Genomic DNA, 26,134 nt, shown 5'->3' with positions numbered 1-26,134 from the left:
CTTCCTCAGTTTCCTTTGTATTGATTGGCTTTGTGGCTAAAACCTCTATTTCTGCTCCATTTTTAACTTACATTTTATAATTCTAACCCCAAATCTCTCTTACCTGTTGCCACCGGGAGTGTCGGGCCATTCAGAGTGTGCATATCTGAAATTGTCCCAGGGATTTCAAATATGTGGAGATACAAATTTAGGTGCACAAAATTTTTGAATAAGGAGAATTTGTGGTTGAAAAGGGGTTATGGTATCTTGATTTAATTAATCTGAATAAATAAATAAGATTATTCATTTCTAGAACCGCATATCTGCATATAACAGTTCCGATACTTAAAACCTGTAATCAATGCTTATAATATCCTCTAAGGTTAAAAAAAAACACGTGCTGAAGTTGCCTTAATTCTCAAAATCCCATTTACTCCTAGAAGCCAGAAATTTTTCCTTGGCTTTAACTCAGTCAGAAGAAAGCAAACGTGTCTAAGACTGTTAATCTGCTGGCACCTTTTAGTCTACTGTTTCTAAGACCATGGAGTAGATCTCTCTGTTTGCATAGCATAGAAAAGATGAAATGAAGAACTTAAAATGTGTCCCTGACTTTTAAACCTTTACAAGCATATTCGAGATGTCTCTATAAATTCTCTGGGTTATGTATAAATAGTAAGCATTTCTGTTAGAATTACTTACTCCTGTCTTAGTCATCTAGTGCTGCTACAACAGAAATACCACAAGTGTATGGCTTTAAGAAAGAGACATTTATTTTCTCACAGTTCCATAGACTAGAAGTCCGAATTCAGGGCATCAGCTCCGGGGAAGGCTTTCTTTTTTTTTTTCTAGAGGAAGGTCTTTGTGATGCGTTAGTCTTCCACTGGTCTCGGAGCATCTCAGCGCGGGAAACTCAGGTGCAAAGGATGCGCTCTGCTCCCAGCACTGCTTTCTTGGTGGTATGAGATCCCCAATTCTCTGCTTGCTTCCTTTTCATTTTATCTCTCAAGAGGTAAAAGGTGATGCAGGCCACACCCCAGGGAAACTCCCTTTACATTATATCAGGGAGGTGACCTGAGTAAGGGTGGTGTTACAATCCCACCCTAATCCTTTTAACCATAGGCAGAGATTATGATTTATAACACATAGGAAAAATCACAAAATGGAGGACAACCACATACAGCCTAACCAAGTTGACACATATTTTGGGGGAAAACAATTCAATCCATGACACTATCTGAAGTGAAATCATGCACACACGCACACACTTTCCCTTTAACTCAGTGCCATCATATTGATAATACCTGTTTTCGCTTAGTTTCAATCATTTTTAGCCTTTTTTTTTTTCTGCAAGACCAAATTTTGTTTGGTTAATTTTTTTCAAAATGTTATTTTTTAAACACCACATATGTTTCAATTTAATTTCTTACCCAACTGCTTTAGAAACCAGTAAAAACCATGTGAGTCATACGGTGACGTGTTATTTACCTGGGGTGTATCTAAGCATTTTATGAGAAATTATGGACATTTCATAGAAATTGAAGCTGTTTTTTATTAAGAGCTGGCCAAGATCCTCATTCGAAATGCTATAAATGAATATAGTATTAATTCTCATCAAGAGTAATCAAGTAACTCCTCCAGCGTAGCTGAGTTGGGGTGCTTGGGAAAATAACCATTTCCCCCGTTGTCTGCCATTAGGAGGCTTCCTGTGTGTGTAGTGGAGGAGAAGAAAGGATGCGACTGTAGTCTAGAACTGCTTTGCTGATGGCAACAGCTTTGTATAGAGTATTTGACTCTTAGTCCATATTGAAATTTCTGCCTTAAAAATCTCTCTCACTTTCATTTAATGCTGCGGCAAGGTTAGTACTATTTACAGGACCTTTTCTCTGTGCTGTGAGGTGTTAGCACAGGTTGGGACATGCTGATTTGCATTTCCCAAAGCGAACGTGTTTATCTTTGGTTTAGCCTGGAATTGCAGTAGAGAGTGCGTTTCCTCCTGGGATCTGAACTACAGCAATTGAAGCAGACTGAAGTTGGCAGTGACTAATGAAGTCTTGTGAAGGAGTCGGGCAATTGGGTAGGTTTCCACATGGCAGGGAGGAAGAGTATCCAGAGCCTCTTTGTGACTGAGATGGTCCTTCCTTCTTCCCCTTCTGTGACCAGCTCCGATGGGGTCAGGGGGGGCTTAAACACAGACTCTCCACTTACATTCTTTCTCAAGACATCATACTCCTAGTATACACAGTTGTTGTATTACTGATGATTCTCAGCTAGCTTCCTTGTTTAATGAGCCGTTTTAGCTGCCTGAAGGTATTTTACAAAACAATAATTTTAATCAGTCACATAAAATTTATGAAGCTGAGATTCCAGTCAAAGTTAGCATGAATTAGAATGGCGGTAATGTTTCTCTGAGAGCTCTCTCAGCAGCCTGGCCACCTCGTTCCACTTTTAGTGCTCTGGAGACATCTGTGTATCAGTGAGGTACAATGTAGGGACCACCTTGCTCATTAGGAAGGCTCTCTGTGCACTGGTGTAGCCTTGTTCTTGTTTTGTTTTGTTTGTGGTCAATATCTTCGTATATTTCCATATCACTAATATGTACATAACTTTACTTAGGAAAGTAGTAATTTCTTTGTTTCTGTCTTGAAATATTTTTGCAGCCGTCTTTTTTTTTTTTTGCCTTTAAAAGTGTTTTCAGGCATCCATAGTATCATGTTACATTTCCTACATTACACATACACAATTTGCTTGGTGCATTTAGAAATATGTTTTGCAAGAAATTGGTGCTATTCCTCTCCTTGGTTCAACTCTGACAGCCCATGGCCACACAGAGAGCCTCAAGATTTGTGTTTTCCAGCTCATTACACTGACAGCAGAAATTAGTTTGTGGTATTAAAAACTGAAAATTTAAATTACAGCTACACATGTCCTTTATGCAGTGGGGCGTGAGGAAGATGTTTGATTTCAATGTCTGCTATAATGGAGAATTTAAATTGCAATGTTTGTCAAATATCTAATCTTTGTTACAGAGTGGAATATTAATTACGCTTTTAACTATGAGAGGTAAATAAAACGAGAACCCACTGCACGCCCGGGGTAAATTGCAGATTACCAGCAACGTGACAGAATGCACTAAATGTCAGTTTTGTCAGACAAATTTGGAGGAACAGTTAAACTATTAGCTTCCTGTTGTGCCAGGGCCTTCTTTGCAGCAAGAGACGATTGTAAGCAGCAGGAACACTGTGCCTCCTGGAAAACCAAGGGAGTTAAATCCAATGAGCAAGATGAATGAGGAGACAGTACCGTAGACGCGCTCAATTAGTTTATAACTGTCTATTAACTTCTGTAGGTGGTTTTGAATAAACAGCAGATTAGCTGCTGTACTTTTGTGGGAGACATGGGGGGCTGGGTAAAAGGCGTGGTGTGGCACTCAAGGAAGGAAAGGCTCTCTGGCCCTCCTTTTCTTCTCCACCTTCCACACTCACAGCCGTGTAAAGGTGGCCTTGCTGACTGCTGTCAGTCTTTGGCACTTGCCTGGCTAGCCTTCTCTCTTGTTCTTGCTGGAACACTGGCATGCTGCTCTCCAAAGAACAAGCAGGATGTGAATCTTCTGTGGCTGGGGTTTCGCGACCTGTCCTTGGGAAAAGAATAATGGCTTCTAGTACTTAAAACTCAAGAAGAGAAAAACTCTCCAGAAATGATCATAGTCAGGATCTCCTCTCTCAGTGTGGACATGTTAAAGTGGGGCTTAGAGGCTGAGAGCTACAGAGCCTTGTAGGACGCTTGAAGTTGACCTTTCATCCAGTGAAGGCATTCTTTCTATGCTCAGTATTTATGGAAATTGAGATATTTCTGTGTATCCCTTATAATGCATTAAAAAATTACATAGTATAATTATTAGATTATTATCAAGAGCGGCAAAAGTTAATATGAAATTGCTAAAGAAACATAGTGTCAATTGAAGGGGAAGGACCAAGAATATGTGGAAGTGTGGGAGTTGTGATCAATGATTTCAGAAACTTTGAGGTATTTTTACTGATTCTGAATTTATGTTTTTCAAATCGCATACCAGGCTGCTGTTTTTTGGGCATGCAGACATTACATAATGCAAGTCATTCATCAGATTCGTTCCGTATAGCACAGAGCAGTCCATAAGGTACTTCTGCTTGTCATCACACACAGAAAACCCACTGTCCACTGCTGTCGAGTCAATTCCAACTCAAATCGATCCTATAGGACAAAGTAGAACTGCCCCCAAAGGGTTTCCGTCTCCAAGGCTGTAGTCTTTACAGGAGCAGACTGCTACATCCTTCTCCTGTAGAGTGGCTGGTGGGTTTAATCTGCCCACCTTTCAGTTAGCAGCTGAGCACTTAACCACTGCGTCACCAGAGCTTCTCAAAACACACAAAGGAATTCATTTCTTTTGGCTGTTTTGAAAAGGCTGAGACTTGATATTGCCATTGGCAAGGCTGGGCATTGCCCATGTGGACCTGTACCATTAGAATCAACTCTCAAGAGAAAATTAGGAAAAAAACACACGTATACTGGATGGCTCCCCTAAATGAGTGTTACTTTTTGCATTAAGAAAGCTCTAGTTTCCCCTGAATGTGACTCCTTTGGGGAAAGGAGCCAGACCTTAATCTACCTCCTGGGTGTCTGTTTTGATCCCTGTGAGTGTAAATGCTGATTCCCTTTCTAACAGGATTTTCTTTGATCTTCCCTTGAATTCCCTATCCCAAGATTCTTGATGTTTTTAACACGTAATTTTAATTTGGACTAAATGTGAGCATTTATGTCCTGATGGATGTTATTAAGCACTGCGTTTCCCTTATCATCGTTAGTGAGACCCGTCGGAGTGAGGGCAGTTGACTTGTCAGCATAGTGTACAAACCCTTAGGAGAGAAGGTGCCCAATGAGCAACGTGGGAATGATCAGGTAGAATAATAGTCAAGTGATTGCCCTTGAAAAATAGAGGCATTTTGCTTGATTTGGACTTGAACTTCTGTCCTTCGGGCTCCTTTTTCCCAAGCTACTGTAGATTTGAGAATGTGTTCATTTTGCAGACTGCAATTAGAGGAATTTGTCCTGGAATAATAGTCAAGAAACAGATGTGAAGAAAAGCATTATACAAATCATAATCCAGAGTTTTACTACCTGGGACTTCATAGCGCCTCTGTCATAGCTTGTGGTGCTGCTGCTGCTGTTGTGTTCACCTGCCGGTGGGTTTCTCAGACGTCGGGACTGTTATCCTCACCATGTGTCCCAAGCACCAGCACAATGCTGGCCTCATAGAGGGTGCTTATGAAATGCTGAATAGATGAATACTGGAAAAGGATAAAAGGCATCTTTTGTGGAGAGCCAAATATATGAGAAGGAGAAACAACAGTGTTGTTTGAAAAGCTTTAAGCTGTTAGAAAAGCTTTCCGTTCCATTCTTCCCTCCCATCTCTGGAGTCCTTCTAAGTATCAGAAACTATGCTTTACATGTATTCTCATTCAATCCACATAATCACCCTACAAAGTAGGTGATATGCTCTCCCCGTTTTCTAGATGAGGAAACATAGACATCGTAGTGAAAGCCAGAGCTGGCAGTGTGTGAGACGGGTGTAGGCAGCAGTAGCCTCAGGGGGTATGGTAAGTCTCCCCTGCTTGCTACCATCTTCTCAGTGAAATAAGTTTTCATCTGAAAGGAGGGAGAGGAGGAGCTAAGGAGATATGAGGGTGTGAGGCAAGATGTCAAATTCGTTTTCCTAAAATGGAATCCTGTCGTATTATTCCCCTGCTCAGTATGACTGTTCTCATCTAAAGAATTATAAGCAAACTTCTCAACTTCACCTCCAAGGCCTTCCACAGAAGGAGGCCAGAGCTCACATCTTAATTTTTCTTTTCCAAAAGTTTTTGGCTAATTGTAATTCAACTCTGAAGTATATAGCCATTAATAGTAGTTGTAGGAATTATTGTATCTCATCAGAATGAGATGTTAAGGAGGCTTCAAGTCAGTGGCATAGAGCTGGTGGAGAGAAATTTAGCATAGCTTTTCAATGATTAGTTTAGCAAAGGTTTTCAAGTCCATTGAAGTTAGTGTAAAACCAAAATCAAATCCGTTACCGTCTAGTCAGTTCCAACACATAGAGACCCTATAGGGCAGAGTAGAACTGCCCCACAGGGTTTCCAAAGAGAGGCTGCTGGACTCCAAATGTGGACCTTTTTGGTTAGCAGCCAAGCTCTTAATCGCTATAAGACAGTCTAAAATATTACAGATATTTTTCACATATGTAATTTTTAGTTCTGAACACCATTAGCAGAATGATGGTCTGAGCATTCTACTCTGTGATTCAATGAGACCCTTCACAGCAGAGCATCCCATTGCAAGGCCACCAAAGCAACCCAAAATTACATGATTGGAAAAAAAATGCATCCGATTGACAATGATTTTGACCCATTTCTTCTGCCCCACTCCCTCAGAAGTCTTAACTTGTCAAACTGCTCAAGTCAACACCTCACCCAGTGTAGAAACTGTGATTTGTGTCAAGTGCCAGTATTTGTCTGCTGTGATGCCATTGAATGTGAGGAAATAAGCGAGTCTTTTAGAAACTCAGTAACGTAAGGAACCCTCCTGTCTGCATATATAGTGTACACAGGGGGAGCTTTCAAATGCCTCTACCCAGCGTTTGCTCCTCTGAACCCTTGATATAAGTGAAGAACAGCGTAGCATGACACAGAATAGGTCATTATGTTTGAATTAGTTGAGGGAGGTGAAGGGAGATGGTGGGGTCTTTCTCTTTGCTTCAGAAATCAAAAGAAAATGCGGTACCTAGTGGGGACATATCCCCTGAAAGTTGCCAGCATTATTCATAGACAGCTCCCAGATAAGCGGATGGCTTCTTTAATGATTAGGCCAGTCTTTCTAAAATGCAAATTAGCTAGAGAAAAATAATTTGAAAGTCTGTCGTACATTGCAGGAACTGTCTTTCATGTCTGTGTTGTTTGGTGCTAGGAATCACAGAGTTTTCACCTGAATCGGCCCTGTTTCTCTCTTTTTGTTTAAGTCATGTGACTCTTCAATCACAAGAAGAGGGGAAAGACCGTGAATGAGGAAAAGGAGAACCCCCTTCCAGATGAAACACTCAATCAAAAGGAAAGCTATTTTTCTGTTTCAGAAAATCAGCCTCATTGTGACTTTTTGAACTGTGCGTTTGGGGCAGGCTCTTCAGTGGATCATATGGCATCTACATCTTGATTCGTTTTTCTACAATTTTCCATCAAGCTTAGGGACACCACATTGCCTGTTTGAAAGTTAGTTCTGACTCTGAGCTTGTCGAGCTAAAAGTCTCGGTCAAACTGTACTGGGGGAAAAAAATCATTTAAATCAGTGGAGACCTGGATTTTTGTTCTGGTCCCACACCTAATTTATTTGTGACCAAGGGTCAGTCACTTCACCTTTCACATATGATTCCTCATTTGTAACATAGAATCAGCTAGTTTATCCTACTTTATTTATTTATTTATTGAGTAAACCGTTTGTCCTGTAGAATTCCCCACATTCTGAATTTTGCTGACCTGTTCTTGTTGTGGCATTTGACATTTTCTTATCTCTATTTCCTGTGAACTGGGGCTGGAACCAGAGGCAGAGTCACATTCAGATCTCTTCTTTGGTAAGAATCTTTCATAAATAGAGCTTTTTATTTCCTGTCACATTACCTCAGGAAACACATAATGCATAGATTGATTAGTGGGTTGGGTTTTGCCAACGTGCTCCGTCCATTACAAAGTTCCACATCAGCTTTTTACTTAATGTTTTTTTAAGCTACTGATGATGATTGCCTCGATCCATTATTTTATTAGGGGTTTCAAAACGGTGACATTTTAAGTCTATCATTCCTTCTGTTATTTATTAAGTGTCATTCTCTACTCAACTGTTTGGTTACCCTGAAATACAGTTCATGGAGGAAACTCAAGATAAACATTTGATTCATTCCCTTTATTTCCCAGTTTCAGAATGAGTTGGTGCCGTAATGACCTCCTAAGATGAGTGTCATTACAAGCTCATGGATTTTTAACATACTTGGAATGTTTGAATACTTTAATGTTTAGATGTTCATTATATCTTATCTTTTGACACGACCCCAGAACTCTTTGATTTCTGCCTAGTACAACAGAATGTTCTAAACACATATTCACAATAAATAAATAGTATGTGAAGGCCAACTTATTTGATTTTCACCTTTGTATTAATCAGAAATAACCTTTTTCTACCAAATACAAAAGTATTAAATCTAGTTTGTTTGAAACCTTTATCTGTAAAAAGAAAAACTTGAAAATTCAGAATTAGAGTATTAAATTTGAGTGTAATTCTTATACTTTTCCAAGGGGGAAAAGGTATTTCAATAATGGTGATTTTTTTGGATAAGCCAATAAGAAAATGTATGTCCATGTTGGGAAGAATGGTTAGTAGATAAATAGGTGCTTTAGAATAGCCCAAATGGGCAGTCAAGTGGCCGTCAGACACTCCTGTAAGTGATAAAATACTTAAATCTGAGCATTGCTTGTTTTTAATGTAGTTGTCTTAGTTTCCTGTTGCTACTGTAACAAATTGCCACTAACTTAGCAGCTTAAAACAACACAAATTCAGAAGTCCAGCACAGGTCTGACTGGGCTAAATTCAGGGGGTCAGCAGGACCGTGTTCCTCTCTGGAGGCCTGAGGAGAGAATCTGTTTCCTCGCCTTTTCCAGCTTCCAGAGGCCATCCTCCTTCCTCGGCTCGTGACCTCTCCCTCCTTCAAAGCTAGCAGTGGCGGGCTGAGTCCTTCTCATGTCACATCTCTCTGACTTACTCTTCTGCCTCTTACAATGTCACGTGATCAGGTTGCGCCCACCCAGATAATGTGGGATAATCTCCCTATTTTAAGGTTAATGATTAGGAACCATGGTTCCATCTACAGCTTTATTTCCTTTTTGCCATATAACATAACATATTCACAGGCTCCGGGGTAAGGATTTGGACCTCTTTGAGGGATGTTGTTCTGCCTGGTCAATGAGATCTGAATCCAAGCACGGGATCTTCCTTGCTGGGTTAAAATTATCTAGTTCTTCTAAAGCAGTAACTTTCCATCACTGTGTTCAATGCCAGTTACTTAAAAAATTGGTTGCATTTGTTCCAGCATAAATGAACCAGCAGCTGTAATTTTTAACATTGAATGGAATACTTTTTTTAAACTTTAAATTCTTTATGTTTATGAGGTTCTCAGATACTTAGTCCTGCATATCTGAGGGGTCACCTGGATTTTATAATAATGTTGCTCTTTAAATTACAATACAGAGCTTGCAATTTTGTCGGGCTCCTGATTCCTACATGCTGACCCAGTGGCTTGCCCTGTTGTTATTAGACAGGGACATTCCAAGATTTTCTAGTGAGCTTTACAGACTTCGTCAAGAGGAACCTGGAAGAACTATTCCAAAATGACATGTGTTGAAAACCCCTCTTTCTTACTTTATTGCCTGGTAGAAGTTCAGCAGCATACCAATTTAATCTTGCTGCAGAGTGACAGTTTTGAATGCATTAAATTTCAAGATCATATGCACAGATGGAATTCAGCAACACAAGCTAACTGTAAGCGGGGACCCACTCGCACTAATGTTTGCTTTATTCCAATTTTGCTCAATTGTGGATTGTACTAGCTTCATACTTTCTGTGCCATCGCTGGTTCTAGTCCCTCTGAATTCATATTGCCCTGATGTGAGGAATAAAACTAAACAAAATATTACTAAGGATGACAGATACTGCATCTATTATTTTTGCTGCTGACTTCTCTTTAGTGTTTCAAAATCTCCAGCTGGTCTGGAAGATTACATTAGCTGCACGTATCAGCTGTGAGTGATTCCTGGGTGGAGGATGTTGCTGTCAGGGGGATATCTAAGTAAGTGGATGGCGAGGCGCAGACTGTGTGCCTTGATGAGGCCCTGCCACGGCACGCTTGCGGGGGAGCTGTGGGAGCACAGTCAGCCCCTCACAAAGGGGAGGCCACCCGCGGGACACAGGAGCTGGACTAAAGGCGGGAAAACAGGAGGCTCATAGTTTCTCCTTGGTAGCCACACCAGCCTACTTCTGTGTCACTTCATCTCATCACACATCAAAAAGTAAGCTCTGAAGCAGGCCTGAGGAAGATCAAAACCCTGGTTTGTCTTAAAGTCAAACTATTCATTGTGCTTAGACACAGGCTTGTTTGCTACTGACTTGCTACTGAGTACCCTCAGTAAGAGACAGACAGAGTGGGCTTCTTGAGTGATGGCACAGTCAGCAACAATATAAGAAGAATACTCTTACTTCAGTCAACAACAGGAAAGTCACAGATAGTAAAGAAACCCAGCATCTATGCTCGATACACAGACGTAAGCAACCAATAAAGTTTGGCTAGTGATGCTAATGGAAGTTTCTCAGGTGATTTCATCTAAACTTAAGAAAACAGTGCCAGAGGTTGAAAGTCCTTCTCTAACCATGTGGCCTTGGACAACATACTTAATGCGTCTGTGCCCCAGTTACCTTCTCACCGATATAGGAATAAAGTATGATTTCTTCACAAAGTTGCAGTAGGAACCAATGAGCACAAAGTTCCTCCGTCAGTTCCTGGTCCATCTGAAATGGTGCATAAGCTTTTGTACTTCTTATTCGAATGTTGTGTTTCTATCAACCACCATTCTGCTGGCTTTTTGTGAGTTGAAATAATTAAATGTCATACCACTGGTTTGTTTTTTTTCCTTAACATTTTACCTTTGAAAACAACATTATCTGGTAATTATCACAGATCTGTCTATAAGGTGACAGCCATTACTCATTTGGGTCTAGTCAGCTGGATTTTGGCAATTTGGTATAAAGTACACATTGTTTGACTCAACCAATATCTATTTCATCCCTACTGTGAAAAAAATTAAATGCGACTTCTTTGTTCGAGCTCTTGCCCCAGACTTTAATTAAGCCTCAGCACACAAACTTAATTGGAGAAGCAGGGACTGAAAGCCATTTGCCCTCTCATTCTTATGTCTATATGTGATTTATAATTCCATAAATATTTAAAATATATAACAGGTGATCATAAAAAATGAAGACACCTTTTCTATGTCCAACAAGTGATCTTTGGGTCATTGCTAACAAGTCTGTCATTGTTATTTGCACAGTCCAACATGGTGTGTCCCTAAAAAATGGCCAGGGCAGCCATGCTTGCTGGTGAGCCAACAATGTGGTGGTAAACCAGGAGAGTGAAGAGTGTACATATTGAGGATGGCCGTTGAATTCTTTCCCCCTGGGTCCACTTGGTGTCCATAGCAAATATACCTTTCCTTCGTGTTCCTGTCACAGCTGATATTCAGCTCAGTTTCAGAGAGGAAAGTAAGAGAAGGGTTAGTTCTGCTGTGCTTTCAGCCATGCTACTTTGTTCTCTAGTTGGCAGCCCTTTCTCCTGCAGCTGTTGGGTAAGGCGCATTCTTCACTGTTTACTTTATCAGTTCTGGTTCATACTTGCTACGTACATAGACACTTGCGGAGAAGTTTCCTTTCCTTTTCCTTTCTCCCATTTCATGGTTTTTATTTTTACCCCAGAAGAGAAATTTGAGAGAAATATTGGAGTGTAATAAGCATGCAGGGTCATCTCTGTAATCTGAGTTCATCCCACATTTCTCTCCTTTCTCACCTTTATTCTATTTTGAAATTTAAGTGCTTTTTTCCTCTCTCTAATTTTTCTGTGATTTATTTTTGCATGTTGGAAGGGACTTGCTTTTTGTTGCTAAGGGCCTTGAGGTTTATTCAGTCTGAGTTTGGAGATTCCAAAAACCCCTAACCCGTTGTCACTGAGTCAATCTGACTCATAGCAACCCTAAAGGACAGAGTAGAGCTGCCCCATAGAGTTTCCAAGGAGCGTCTGCCGGATTCGAACTGCCCACCTTTTGGATAGCAGCCAAACACTTAACCACTGGGCCACCAGGGCTTCAGTTTGGAGATTAGAGGTTAAAATATTTCCCCCAAACCACTTGTTAAAGAATCAAAATGGGAAATAAACTTACTTGTGTATTTAGATAAAATTATAAAGAACACTGTTCCAACTTTGGGAATTTCCCCTGAACTAAAGATTTTATTTCACCAACTTCACAAAGTTTCTCTGATATTTTCAAAGTTTTCACTTGAAAAACAAAAACAGATGTGAAACCAAAAAAAAAAAAAAAAAACCAAACCCATTGCTATCAAGTCGATTCCGACTCATAGGCCAAAAGAGAAATAGCATGGGTAAACGCCACCTTATCCATAGTCATTCTAGAGCCTCAGTCTAAATCTAACCTTCTTCAGCCAATTGTAATTATGGACAAGAGCATTTGAGATGTATATGAGAACAAAAGAAAACCTCAAACAATGACTCAAAAACCCTATAATTCAGCAAGCTGCTTTTGATAGGTAGGTTGTGGAAAATCTCTCCCCACTAATGCTTTGGTATGATAATGATTAATTCAGCCATTAGAGAGATTTGAGCTGCACTCCCAGACCCACCATTTGGACAAGTTACTTATCTTTTCTGAGACTCAGTTTCCTCGTCTATAAAATTGGAGGTAAGACTGACTAACTTTCAGGGTCACTAGGATTAAATAACACTTGTGAAGTGCTGACATACAGTAGTTGTTGTTTCCTCTCCCGGCCATTCCAGTAAGTCAAAGTTCCTGAGGGCTGTTATTAATGGAGAGTAGCGTGCCCACACACGTGCTCAGTTTGGGCTGCGTACTGTTTTATTTTTAAATTTGAATTGTTCGGCAACTGCAATGTGATGGACCTCTTTTATATGGCCTTTCTCACCGCGGTTTTGTAACTGCCACCAAATGACTGGGTGGAACCATGCAAATAGGTGTATGGAACCCTAACAAGGAGACTGGTCAATTTTACCATCTCACTAGGCTTTAAAGGAGACACTGAGGGAGAGAGTAGGAGCTATAACACAGAAGACAGAGAGGGAGAGCTATAACACCAGAGATGGTGAGAAGCAGCAGCAGAGAAACAGCAGCACCAGAAACAGAAGACCGGAAGGAAACCGAAGGAGACGAGGCAGTGGGCTTCCTGGCCCATGGAACAAGAAAACTGAGCACCTTTGGGCAAGAGGCTTGCTGGAATAGGGTGCCTTCAGGCACTAGGTTTGCTGACCCATGGAGCTTGAGCTGCACATATTTGGGCCCAGGCCTACTGGCAGAGTGAGTTGCCTCTGGACCTGCCTGTGGACAGGACTAAGAAGAGGCTGTCCTGATGGAAGAACGGTATCCTGAGCATTCCTGAACCTGAATCGTAACCTGTTACTTCCCTAATAAACTGTATAACTTATAAGTGTGGTCTGTGAGTTCTGTATGGCCATTGCAACGAATTATCGAACCCCACAGGGAAATAGTGACATGGGAGGAACGGATGGTGTCAGAACTGGTAAAGATGGTTGAGAGAGGAAGTGTGTCTGATCTCTGCCTCACAGGAATCAGCCTTGGGCTGTTGATGTTGATTCTCTTTCCTTCTTGTGAAGTCAGAAGAGGTCAGGTGCCCCTACCACATCATTTTTACAAGAACACAAAAATTAAAATTGTTCAAGAAAATTTGGATTTCTAGTTTCTCCTGAAGTTTGGAAAGTCTGGAAACTCCATAGCAGCAGTCTGTCTGAGCTGAGGCAGCTGTTTCTCCCCTTAATTTTTCCAGTCTCTCCCCTCCTTGTAGTCTTATACCTGCTTCAGTCACTCATATGACCTGCCTCGCCCTGGTGAGACGTTTATCGTTGTGATATTCGAATGAAAACGTAATTAAAGGGTAGAGTTAATACAGTAGGGCTTGCTGAGGACACTGTGAGCTTGATTTTGAAGGAGGCTCACGAACGTAGGTTATGTGTTTAAAGGATATTAGCTTAAATCTGTGGGCACGTGACTGGCCGGTGATTGATCAGACTCAAATTTTCAGCAGGGTTCTTTTGTGCTCACAGGAGATCAGCAATGAGGTGTTCAGCTTGACAACACTGACACTAGTTCACACAGAAAGAGGATCAAGGAGAGCTTTTCCAGCACAAGCTCATCCTTTATTGGTGCCCACATCCCCACCCCAACCTACCACCACCATCACCAAGGCAAAATACACACTAGCTGTCATTTCCAAACCTTTAGGATTACGGGAATATGAGCAAGAAAAGGCAGAGAGAGTGTCGTGAAGCTGGCTCGGCCTCTGTTTAAGACAGAACAAGAGAGAATATTGAGGCAACTGCAGTCAGTCCAAGGCAAACCAAAGAAATGCAACAAGAAGTGGACGTTTTGCCTGAATCGTGGAGCTAATTATCTCAGCCCTCCACTTCAGGGTTCCTGGGGAGACCTGATCTGAGTGTTTTTCCAGGGATCTGGCAGATTCAGAAGTAGGGAAAAGATGTATTATTTCAGCCGCAGCTGTGGAGACCAAGCTTGGTGCTGCCTTTGCGTCCATAAGACCTGTTGAGAGCATCCCAGCCCCAACTCTGGCTCTCAAACCAGCGTGGCTGGCTGGGAAAAGGGGCTGTGCGGAAGGTGGTTCCTGACGTGTCTGATGCTCGGTAGGGACGATGCTAGTGCCCAGAGCAGTCACCCTGGTTACTTTTCAAAGTCTTGATAACTTTAATACTGTCACAGAAGTTGTAGGTGATTTTCATTTTTCTGTTTAAGAATGTATCTTTTTTCAAAAACTTTCAGCAATAAAAAGGCCAACTTATTAATGAAACCCTTCTGCCTTCAGAGTATGAAATTAAAAGATTGTTATAACTACAGGCAAGAAAGCATTTGGATTATGTTGCACTTGGAGATGATAACAAAGATTATCCATATGGTCTAATGTTGTCAGTGCCTTACATCGCATTAGCGATCACCTAATATGGTGGTGCGTTTGGTTATGTGGCTTGTTTGAAATTCTGCTGTGTCCTAAGTCAGTCAGAGTCAAGATGATTTACTAGAAATAGCTGCCATTTTCTTTTTTTATATGCTGCGTGGTATTGGCAGAATTAGAATATTTTAGGACATAATATTTTTCACACTATGGTGCCTTGGTCTTCTTAACCCTTCTCACTTTATACCTTCTCCTTAAGCATCTCTAATTCTATTCTTAACTATCTTGGGTTCATAAAATAATCTTCTACCACAATGGTGACAAGATCTGTAAAAATGCGTGTTATCTCTTTGTTTATATGTCAGTCTCTCTTAGGTTTTCATGGCTTGTGTCAAGGTGTCTGTAACTTTAGATTGTGGCTTTGGGTGGTCAGGGAGCCTGAGGCAGAGGCCAGAATTAACCTTTGTCTCCAAAAGAACTGGAGATCTTTCTGCTCTCCTAGGCTTTTTGCATTCTGTTCCACCGAGGGAGGGAGCGGTGGGGACTCAGCACAGTGCCAGCAACATGAGTTCTTTTCATTCTGCCCTGAGGTTGACTGTCCTTGATGGGGAGCCTGTTTGGGTTCATCCAGGATTTGGCCTAGCATCATAGCCCCCCGGTTCTCCTGAGGCCCGAATTCCCTGTCCTTCCTGGTTCTGTCATTGTCATCTCCCTGCCACGCATACCTCCGTTACAAGATCTGAACCCCTTGCCTAGTTTCGTTCTTTAGTTTTACAGTGTGCCTTTTACGTTTACCCTCGGTTATTTCAGTTTTGTTTGGCAAATATTTACTAGGGGGATCTTCTCTTTGACCCTGAGTGTGACAATATAGACAGCAATTTGGCAAAAGTTAGTAACACCTTCAGGAGTATGTTAGTAAATACAGCTGTGTTGCACTAGGATCCTTGGCCATTTTAATTTAGCTTTAGCAGGAGAAACATGAATGTTTTAGACTGTAAACTCCTAATGCCACTGTGGTTGTCTTGAGGGTGGGCAGCAAGTGTTTGTCATCGCTATATCTCTGAGGCCTGGCAGAGTGCCTGACGTAGAAGGCACTGTACATTAATGTGTGAGTGACTATGATTAATTCACTGAGTGAATATGATTAAGTCACTGAATGTTAGCCCTGAGCACTGGCTATACACGTGCCAAAGCGTCTGTTTCCGTCTGTATGTGTGTTTACATAATGGACCTTTTCATTCTAAGGAAACTAGCCAAGAAGCGGAAGGAGACAATGAGCAGCACCCGGCAGGAGATGACTGTGATGGTGAACTCCATGGACAAGAGCTACACCGAACACGGCACAAACTGTGACGAGGCCTTCTCCTTCATGGACACACACAACCTGAATGGCAGGTGTAAGTGCAGGCCCTTCTCTACTTCTAGCACGAATCCCTCATTGGCCAGGATTCCCAGTAGGATGAGGGAATTAAAAAAATAAAACCTCCCTGAAAAATCTTTATGGGCTTCTCCAGTCACTTAAATACCCCTGAAAACATCTATGTGTTCCATAGGTTGCTTAGCAGAGGCGACATTCTAAACGCGATAGGGCCAAGTCAGAGAGCACAGGAAACCATAAACCCATTTCTATGAAGGCTCAGGTAGCAATGACATGAGGGTTTCTCTCCTCTGGAAGAGGAAGGCACCTGCTTGTCATCACCCTTGTGTTGTTTAGATCCCGTTGGCACCCTAACCAGGTGTAAAATTGCACAAGGGAAGCCTGTTAGAAAACAGTTCACCAAATGGCAGTAACAAGTTAATTGTTTATTTGTTTAGCTGACAGGTTCTGCCTTGATTATAGGGCTATTAGTGACAATATATTAAACGGTATTTCAACTTCCCAAGTCTTATATTTCACACCAGGTGGGTAAAACAAGCTCAGCTCAAAACCTTCCCATACTACCACCTGTGATCCAGGTATAAGGTATTCTTTTAGGAAACTAACAGATTGATTACATGAAGTAAAAAAAACACACACAATTGTGTTGCAGGTGGGCAACGCAGCAAGGCCCTCCCTTCTCATTGCTGTTAGCTGCCCTTGGCCTCTCCTGCCATCTCAGCGCAGGGCAAAGAAACTCACGGTACCTCAGTGTATCTCAGATTGTTTCCCATTTTTCCATTCAATTCTTTCTGCTTCTGTGCAGCAGATACTATATTTTTCATTTTAAAAAATTATACAATATATTTCAGTGTCTAAATAAAGTGACTGCTGATGTACTTGCTGTGGCTGGGCTAGAGACGCCCTCTCCACCACATCCCAGGTTTGAATTCTTGTTGTAACGAAAAGGTGAAGGTGAATCAGTCATTTTCTATCTGCTTTGCCAGCAACATGAAAGTGTTGGCAGGTAGCATGGGGCAGCATTCTACAGCCCTGGTACATTTGACAGGTTCTCAGTGTTTTGTTTTTATTTTCATCGGTTACTCTTATTTATCCTGGCAGCTTACCATGAACATTTGTTATGTGATACTTCTCTATTTCAGAAAAATACCTTATGAATGATAGGCAGTCTGGGCTCTGAGCCTCGCTCTATCATTTACTAGTTCTGTGACCAATTATGTATTGAATGGCTACAGGGTGACCAACAGGAAATTGAGTACTTAAATGCTTTAAAAAAATATATGTATACAAGTAAAGACACTGTCCTAAACAAACTGCTCCAGGAGAGCTAAAATGTACAGCCTGACGCCACATCCACAGTGATGTGGTATGCTTCCCACAAACAGTGACGTCACCAGGTGTTACTGCCCTGCTCCGGAACTCCCCATCAGGTAAGTCATGTAAGTGCGTTAGAGGCATCAAGATTTAGACCTAAATTTAACTAACTTGTGTACTTGAGTATATTCCTATCATTTACCCATTTAGTTTAATGAAATTAAAGTGCTTTTTTTTTTTCAATTAATTAATTAAGAGGTTTAAGAGACCTGACAGACTATAAATAGGAAATACCCATTTCCAGTGGAGCAAGATAAATTGGTTGGGATTGACTTTCCATATAAATAACACAGAGGAAGTTAGATTGTAACAGTTAAATCTGAGTGTTTCCAAGGATTATTTAAAAGAAAAATAAGCCTTTTCATAAGGATTTATTAATATGTAGGCATGCAGTTTTAACCCTGAATATTTTCATAAGCCAGATCATAATATTGTGGAGAGTTCTCTGAATATCCAAAATATAAGGAAGGAGAAAATTTAGGAAACTAAAAAATATTTGAGTTTCTTCAAGGAAAAGAGTGATTTCTTCCTAGTAACTGGTATATTAGAAAAAGAAGAAGAAGAAGAAAAAACCCAAACCCATTGCCATCAAGTGGATTCTAACTCATAGCAACCCTGTAGGACAGAGTGGAACTGCCCCATAAGGTTTCCAAGGAGCTCTTGGTAGATTCGAACTGCCGACCTTTTGGTTAGCAGCCAAATCCTTAACCACTGCACCAACTGGTATATTACCTCGATTGAAACCTCACCAGTGTAGTCTTTACCAAGTAGTTGGAAATGTATGAAAGTAGAATATTCAAACTTATTTCCTCAAGGATCACCAAAAAAGTTTAAAAAACAGTTATTTGTTTTTTAATCCAAATAGCAGATTTAAATACCTGGGGGTGAGGCCAGGAATATTGGAAATGTAGCTAAATCACATAATTATCAATGTGGCTGCCTTCGTGGATTTATGGTAATAGGGCACCCACTGACCATTTCTTTATAGCAGCCTTCGGTATTCAGAATATCCTCCAGAATCTATGTGCAGACATGTTCTCGTGCGTTTTGTTGTAAAAATCAGCTGTCTATGATAGAATTCTGCAACCAAGCGTAGACGTCAAAACAGAAGTCTAATGAATTTCTCTACTCAAAATGGTGGCTGAGTTTTTTTGTTTTTTCTTCCTTTGTGGGGGAAGAAAAGTCTTGAACTGATAAAAGGGCCCTTGTCCTCGAAGCTACAAGTAACTACCCAGAGACAACTAGGAATAACAGTGTTCGCCACGTGGCTGCCAGCATACCGCTGACCTTTCTTCAGTTACCAGCTGGACCAGCGTGGTGTCTCCTGAGGGTGACTGCGGTGCTGTCCTTTCAGCCTCTGACTAGCCTTTTTGTCATTTACAGCTGTGTCTTCACCGTCGTCTTTTACAATGAAAACAAATACACTGAGCACGTCGGTGCCGCACTCCCATTACCCAGGTAACAGATTTTTCCGCCGTCTCCTTCTTCCTAGCCCCTAGCAATCACAAGCACTGGGTGCTCACTTTAGGAGCTTACTGTGTTTGGTATGTCATAACCCAGTGCTTTCTATGGCTTTCTACAGGGAAGTGGGGGGAACTTTTACCAACCATTTACTGTTCTTTCTCTTTTTACTTTCTCTGCATTGACCTGCTTATGATGTATGACAGATCCATTTGTGCCAACTGCAATTTTAGGTGAGAACATTCCCCTTTATCACAGTTTACTGCAGGAGTAATCTAGAAAGCCATGGCTACTCCGCAGGAGACTGCAGTTTAATCCTGTGTGATGTGGGACGCTGCGGGGGCGGGGGGAGGGGGTCTGGGGGCAGGGTGGGGATAAAAGACTTTCTCTGCAACAGTCTCCATTGCTAAGGAGAGTTTGCTGCATGTATGTTGGGAATGACACCACAGGTTCAACCAAAGAATCCCAGCTCCAGGAGTGCCCCCTTTCTCTGTTCAGAATCTAGAGTTAGGTCTGATCATGTGGGAAAATTCAGTGTGCGCTCACTTGTCAGCTCTTCCTTCCCAGAGCTGAATTCTTCCCAGCGTGGTAGTCAGAAAAGTGAAAACAGTTCCTCAGTATTTTCACTTACTGGTAAGCACTAAAAACTTTAATTTCAAAAATAGCATTTTTCTAATTATGCCAAATGTTATGCAGAAAAAATGTCAAAGTAGCGTTTTGGCCCCCTACCCATCCTTGGAGCCACTCTGGGTAGGTACCACCCAGCTTTCAGAAGTGTCTGTCACACGGTGGAGTTTCAAAGGAGCTGATGTTTTTGAACAGTGAAATGACACGATGGCACTTTATAATCATATGGTTTATTCTGTGTCAGATGTCACTAGAAATGAAATAAAATGTTAGCCCAGTGGTGCAGAATGCATTTAAAGTATGAAATGTTCCCAGCAGGGGTTTAAAGAAAAAAGTCCCGTTTGTCCAACATAAGAAGGGTGTAGAGAAAGGGCATTACCTGGCTGTGGTCACAAAATAAGCATGAGCTGCTGCTGCGTCTGAGACCGTGAATAACCCGCGCGTATCACGGCCCGTGTTCTTTTTCTACTACTAACCTTACCGAAAAGGAGCACAAGGTCAAGGTATATAGCAGTTCGTTGTAGCAAGACTTCCATCCTCAGTCGTCCAGCTGCTTTTCCTAACACTCTTTTCTAGGGTTTGTATCTTCGCAATGTAATTTTTTCCCACCTGTGCTTCTCCTTTCTCTGAGTTGTGATGATTTTTGTTTAGAGGGAGATTTTTTCCCCTTGTGGTGTTATCTGGGCTTAAGTAAATTTACCTGCTAAAGAACTGACCTCAGAAGTTTAAAAATGAACATCAAACAGGATTTGCCTCATTTTGAGGGCTCGCTAACCCTCCCCCCATCTTTTAATACCAAGGGAAAGAATACTAAAATTTTATTCTGTTCATAAGTGAGGGGAACAGGCTAGTCTTAGACACCCAAACGATGTAATCTACACGCAAATGACATTTGCAGAGTCATTTGCCGGCAGAAGTACAGGACGTCTCTGCACTGTGACGTCCATCTGCAGTTCCCTCCCTAGATGTTCTGGCCTTGTCCACAGAGGGCTGAGACACACCTTGTCAAAGGGAAGATGTCCAGATTTCGATAAGCCCATTACAAATATCGTTTGTTTTAAAGTCACTGCTTTGTTATTACCAACACTAATGACATCGTTTAAAGTTGGGTAGGCTTCTTTACTAAGAGCGAGTCACTTGAACAGGCGATTCAGGTAGCAGAAGTGATGCTCATAGGGAAAAGTAAGCCAGCCAGCTTGATAAATAATCGCTATGATGTATGGCTTAGGTGTGTATCAGTGCAGCTGTATTTGTTATGCAGTACTTGGTGCAAATGTGAATCTGTATATAGCGAAATAAGCATTAGTGAGGTTTTCACATGGAAACACGGGAAGAAGATAAACAGTGTATCTATGCCAGCACTCTTTGGGGATGGTGCTAGTTGTAATTTACTTTAAGACGGGGAGGGCTGTTCTGTGTGACTCGAAGTCGGCACAGTAAATCGTCTAGACACCACCCCCGTTTGCTGTCCCATGCTCATACCAACCTTGAGGGTTTACCCCATTTGCTTGGGGTAAGGGGAGGGTATATGTAGATATACATATGTACAAGCTCCCTCACCTCAAAAATATAGCATCCATTTCAATTCAAGATTTTTTTAGCCAGTTTGTTCAAAATTCAAGATAGTTCACTGAAGAATATAAAAAAAAAAAAAAAGAAGAAGAATATAGGCAGAACTAATTTTCAGTTCTTAGAAATCCATCAGAACTTTTAGTGAGAAGCTATTTCTGGTTTCTTCTTAGAAGACATATTCAACTTTTAAAATGTCAGTGGGTAATTTTTTAACAAATATAGGAAATAATCACAAGTGGTATTTTATCAGTAAAAATTTCTTTTTAGGCAGTCAGAGGAAACTTATGAATCACTAATTTCAGTAGAGTCAAGAATTTCTAATAACATGCAAAACTAAAAAACCAAATCCACTGCCACTGAGTTGATTCCAACTTGTACTGACCCTGTAGGACAGAGTAGAACTGCCCCATAGGATTTCCAAGGCTGTAAATCTTTACAGAAGCAGACTGCCACATCTTTCTCCTGCAGAGCACCTGGTAGGTTTGAACCACCGACCTTTCGGTTCGCAGCCGAGTGCTTTAACAATTGCACCACCAGGGTTCCTTCTAATAATGTAGGTGATCAAATTTCATAACAGATGTTACACAAGAAACCTAGTCCCTCTTGAGTATGTATGTACCAGATGACAGGGCCCTTTTCTGAGATGGACCTGGAAGTTTTTAAACACTTTAAGGTGTGTTCCACACTGGTGGTGAGGCGAAGACGTCATAAGGCAATGGGGAGTGATTACATACAGCAGTAGCAGTGGTTTGAGCTCTGGATTTAAAACTGCCAAGAATCCCTAGCTCTGGGATCAGAGAATTTCGAGACTTCTGGTCTATCCATGTGGAAGGCCCACATGGTTAGGGGAAGCTGAGAAGGCCAGTCCAATGGAGGGCATGTTAATTATGCTCATCCCAAAAAGCACAAAACTGAGAGAACAAGAGAGGCACAGGGAGGAAACTAAGTAATGTTCCATTTATTTTAGTTAATGAACCAACTTCCTGCTGGATCAGCTAAAAGCTCCATGGACTCAGAACTTCAGCAGGGAACCTGTGTCCCAGTGCTTTTGCTGGGCAGTTGCCAGCTAGCAAATCTGATTTGAAAATGTCCAAGTTTATTTGTGACTGTTCCGGTGGGAACATGTGAATTTCTAAATTTCAAAGCAAATACAAATGGAAAAAAAAAATCATAAACTCAACTTACCACCCTCTTTTATTTTGTCTTTGTGTCTTTAGCCACCTTGTAGTGATTCAGGTGCCATTTCAGCAACAGCCACCCAGCTGCACACTTGTGCGCCTGCCACCCTTCATACCATGCATCCCTGGGGCTTTGCGATGCAGACGGAAGTGAGGGGCAAACCAGGCCTACTAGCCAAGGACCCACGGGCTAAATGCCCCATGGAGCTGAGCTTAGTTAAAAAAAAAACAGGAACCATAGCTGAATCCCCTATTGGTAAACAATCCGTAATAAAAATATGTATGAATACATCCTTTCTTATGTTTTAGTTCTTCATACCTGAAATCAATTTTGATATGATAGTCTCATTTCAAGTGACTTTAACATTATATTTTCATGATACATATCCTCAGTGGTAAAACGGCTGAAGGGATTCAGCATTATAATGAGTTACCCTGTTGAATGTAGAATTCTTGATCTAATAGCACTTTCCCTGCATAAGACAATTTTAATAGCTACAGTTTCTGCAGTTCATTAATCTAGTTTACTAGTAGTCTTACATTAAAAGATAGCCTCTTTAGGCTTATTCGACCAAATTTTCATATTAATTGTGTAGTACAATTTGGTTGACTTGTTCGAGAAATTTAAATAAGAAAATGTGTTGAATACAAATAAGACTTATTTAGTCATTACTTGGTTCATGGGGGATAAAGAGCAATTATGATACTATTTTAACCTCCTTTTTGTTATCAAGGACTTAAACACCTCCATCCCAATATGATGGGAGAAATGAGACTTTGCCCTCTGACTACCTATGAATTGAAAACTCAACTGTAAAATTAAAGTACAAAATAGAAAGTACCTGTAAGTGTTCACGCAGTACTATGGCTTATTCCCTGTTTCCTTTTTCTCCTCCTCTTTTCTCCTGATATGTATCTTCTTAAAAGTGCCAATAAATGGTAAGTTCCCCATTTGCCCCGTGGAAAAGCTGTGGAGGGATGGGAGCGTGTGTCTGACCTGTAGATCCTGACAAAGCCAGCTGGTTCTGTTGCGTGTTGGCCTGCATGTTAGTTTATAGAACATTCCACACATGCTGTATTAGTCCACAGTATTTTGTTGAGCTTTCTGATACTGGAGCATGCAAAGTAACTCATCAAAATGTCACCCCCGGGCCAGATCCCCTTTTCTTTCTCTGCTTCGCTTTGATTTCATGTATTAAGTCCACGTTTTCATTGCTACCTTTATAAGCTAAACCATTTCATGCACTTTTATTTTGCTCACAGAACATTTGTGTAGAGTTTATGTACTTCATCGTACAAAACAGTTAGCTGATCTTTGGAAGAACACAAGATCGGTTTTCCACCAGGCCTTGATGAAGTTTCAGGCTGAAACTTCTATAAACCTTAGCACTAGAAGGCTAACCAGCTTTTATCAATTAGCTTTGTGAAAACAATATATCGTTTGGACTGCTTTGTAAAAACAAAGATTTCTGCCTTGTCCCAATCAATATTGCCAATTCCAATGAAATTTATAAACATTTAACTTTTCATTTTTGCTGAGTCATCATAGAGGTTATTGCAGCTATAGATTGAGGGGATCCTGCAACAACAGCTTCTTATCATTCTGTGGGAGCAGATCCCATCCCACTGGTTCTCCCTCACTTCCTCTATGACCTTCTCTTCCCAGATGAAACCCACACGATGGCCAGCGACACCAGCAGCGTGGTGCAGTCACACACTTACAAGAAGCGCGAGCCAGCCGAAGTGCCCTACCAGACGGGGCAGCTGCACCCGGCCATCCGTGTGGCTGACCTACTGCAGCACATCACCCAGATGAAGTGCGCCGAAGGCTACGGCTTCAAGGAGGAGTATGAGGTGAGCACATGCCCACCACCTGGGCCCCTCCTGACCTTCCTGGCAGTGCCAGCTGCTATGGTACCCAGCTCACCCAAAGTTACTCCGTGAGGGCTGCCTCGTTCATAGAGCCATTTCCGTGTGGTGGTACTTAGTACCAAAAAGATAGCGTACGCTCAATGAAAACAGAAGGAGCACTTGATGTTTCTACTTATTCCCGTAAATGTGCGGCGAAAACAGAGGGCTTCCAGGGTCTCTTCTCTGTTCTCGGTCACCTCCTTTGGTTTTTGGCGGTAAATCTAATGATTTTGCAAGAAGAAACTGTCCACTTGAAATTATAAACCAACCTGTGATGTCATGTGGTGGAGATTAAACAGTGTAGAGAGACTGGCCAGTGTCATGACCTGTAACAGCTGCATTGTCCTGCCAGCCCAGAGAACGTGTCACTGCCCTGGGCTCTGTGTGGGCAGCTCTCAGGGGCATTCCTGCAAATGGTGACATTACGTGACTATATAAAATAGAGGCCTCATCCCTTTCATAAAAAAAAAGAAAAAAAAATTCTTTTTTTTTTTTTTTTTTAGCCTCTGTTATTAGCTAACTTTGTTGGAAAATCACTCAAGAACCGAAGAGGGTTGAGGGTGAACGTGCAAGTGTGGCCAGGTTAGGGGGCTGGATTTCTTTTTGTACCTTATGGAAATCAGTTCACAGACATTGATGAAGATAAAGTAGTGTGCCGACTCATAGAATAAAAATAGGATTGTATGGATATGTGGCTTTAGAGATCTTAGAGTGTGTTTCTGGTCCTGTAGCTACCTAACTAGCTCATAGTTGGGGGAGAAGAAAAACCGTTGCTATAGAGTCAATTCCAACTCACAGCGGCCCTATAGGACAGAGTAGAACTGCCCCATTGAGTTTCAAAGAGCAGCTGGAGGATTCAAACTACCGACCTTTATGGCTAGCGCCACCAGGGCTCCAAAGTTGGGAAACTTATCTGGAATTAGAATATTTTTAAAATCGGTTCCTACCACTCCTGTGAGTTTCAAGCTCTTCTTCTTTATCCTCTTTTGGGGACAGTCTGATACTTCATTTTATGCCCCAAGTATTTTGCTGCCTTGGGCTTGACTGCCTTTCCCAGCTTAGTCACCAGAGACTCATTACAGCAGTCAACGTGAGCCACAGTACAATGTTGGCTGTGTCTCTCTGTCCTTCCTCTAAGAACAGGTCTCTGGTCCAAAGCAGAAAACAGGCAGACACACTTTTACCTGGTAGCATCCATGCACATTGCCAGTGACACACTCCAGCTCAGTAAGACTGTAAAGCCAGGGAAACTGAACCAAACCACACCCCAAGGGTTTGACGTAAGTCTGTAAAATATTTTCAGATGAAGTTCTGCATTTTAGCAACCTTGAAACTCTTAAATTTACCTTTAGTGGTTTAACTTATAACTCAGTAGAATCGTCTGCCTTTGCGTATCTCCTCATGCACTTTTAAAGGCTAGTTTAGGAATTAATAGGATTAAGAGTAAGATTTCCAAAAGCATTAATGTCTTATGAAAGACAAAATTAGGTTATTGAGAAAATACAAGCCTAGCGAATAGGGCTGCTGTCTTAGTCCTATCCAGTATTCTGAATGCAGATATTGCTCAGCTGTTTATTAAAGATGTTAATGTCAGTGAAATTAGTTATAGTCTCAAATAACAATTCACGAAATACCTGAGTCCAGTTTTTCATGGACTGTTCTAAATTATCTACCTTCGAACTTCATATAATACACTATAAAATCCCACTGCCACTGAGTCGATGCCGACTCATAGCAACCCTAAAGGACAGAGTAGAAATGCCCCATAGGGTTTCCAAGGAGTGCCTAGTGGATTCAAACTGCCAACCTTTTG

At 41.4% G+C, this 26,134-nt stretch overlaps 1 protein-coding gene across 3 annotated transcripts in view; it reads left to right on the top strand.

Moving 5' to 3' along the window:
• The window catches only part of PTPRM (protein tyrosine phosphatase receptor type M), a 946,104-nt gene that overhangs the window by 732,248 nt on the left and 187,722 nt on the right, over window positions 1-26,134 (top strand). For 2 of the 3 annotated variants that reach the window (XM_049900161.1, XM_049900159.1), the window contains 4 exons: window positions 16,066-16,217; window positions 18,956-19,030; window positions 19,240-19,266; window positions 24,077-24,264. In XM_049900161.1, the coding sequence (XP_049756118.1) occupies window positions 16,066-16,217; window positions 18,956-19,030; window positions 19,240-19,266; window positions 24,077-24,264 (442 nt within the window). The remainder of the gene's footprint in view (window positions 1-16,065; window positions 16,218-18,955; window positions 19,031-19,239; window positions 19,267-24,076; window positions 24,265-26,134) is intronic. The other variant, XM_049900160.1, reaches the window with a different exon arrangement.

This window comes from Elephas maximus, chromosome 11 (assembly GCF_024166365.1).
Source record: "Elephas maximus indicus isolate mEleMax1 chromosome 11, mEleMax1 primary haplotype, whole genome shotgun sequence".
NCBI classification, from domain to species: Eukaryota; Metazoa; Chordata; class Mammalia; order Proboscidea; family Elephantidae; genus Elephas; species Elephas maximus.
Note: the sequence above shows the minus strand (reverse complement) of the source record. Positions and strands in the feature narration are given on the sequence as shown.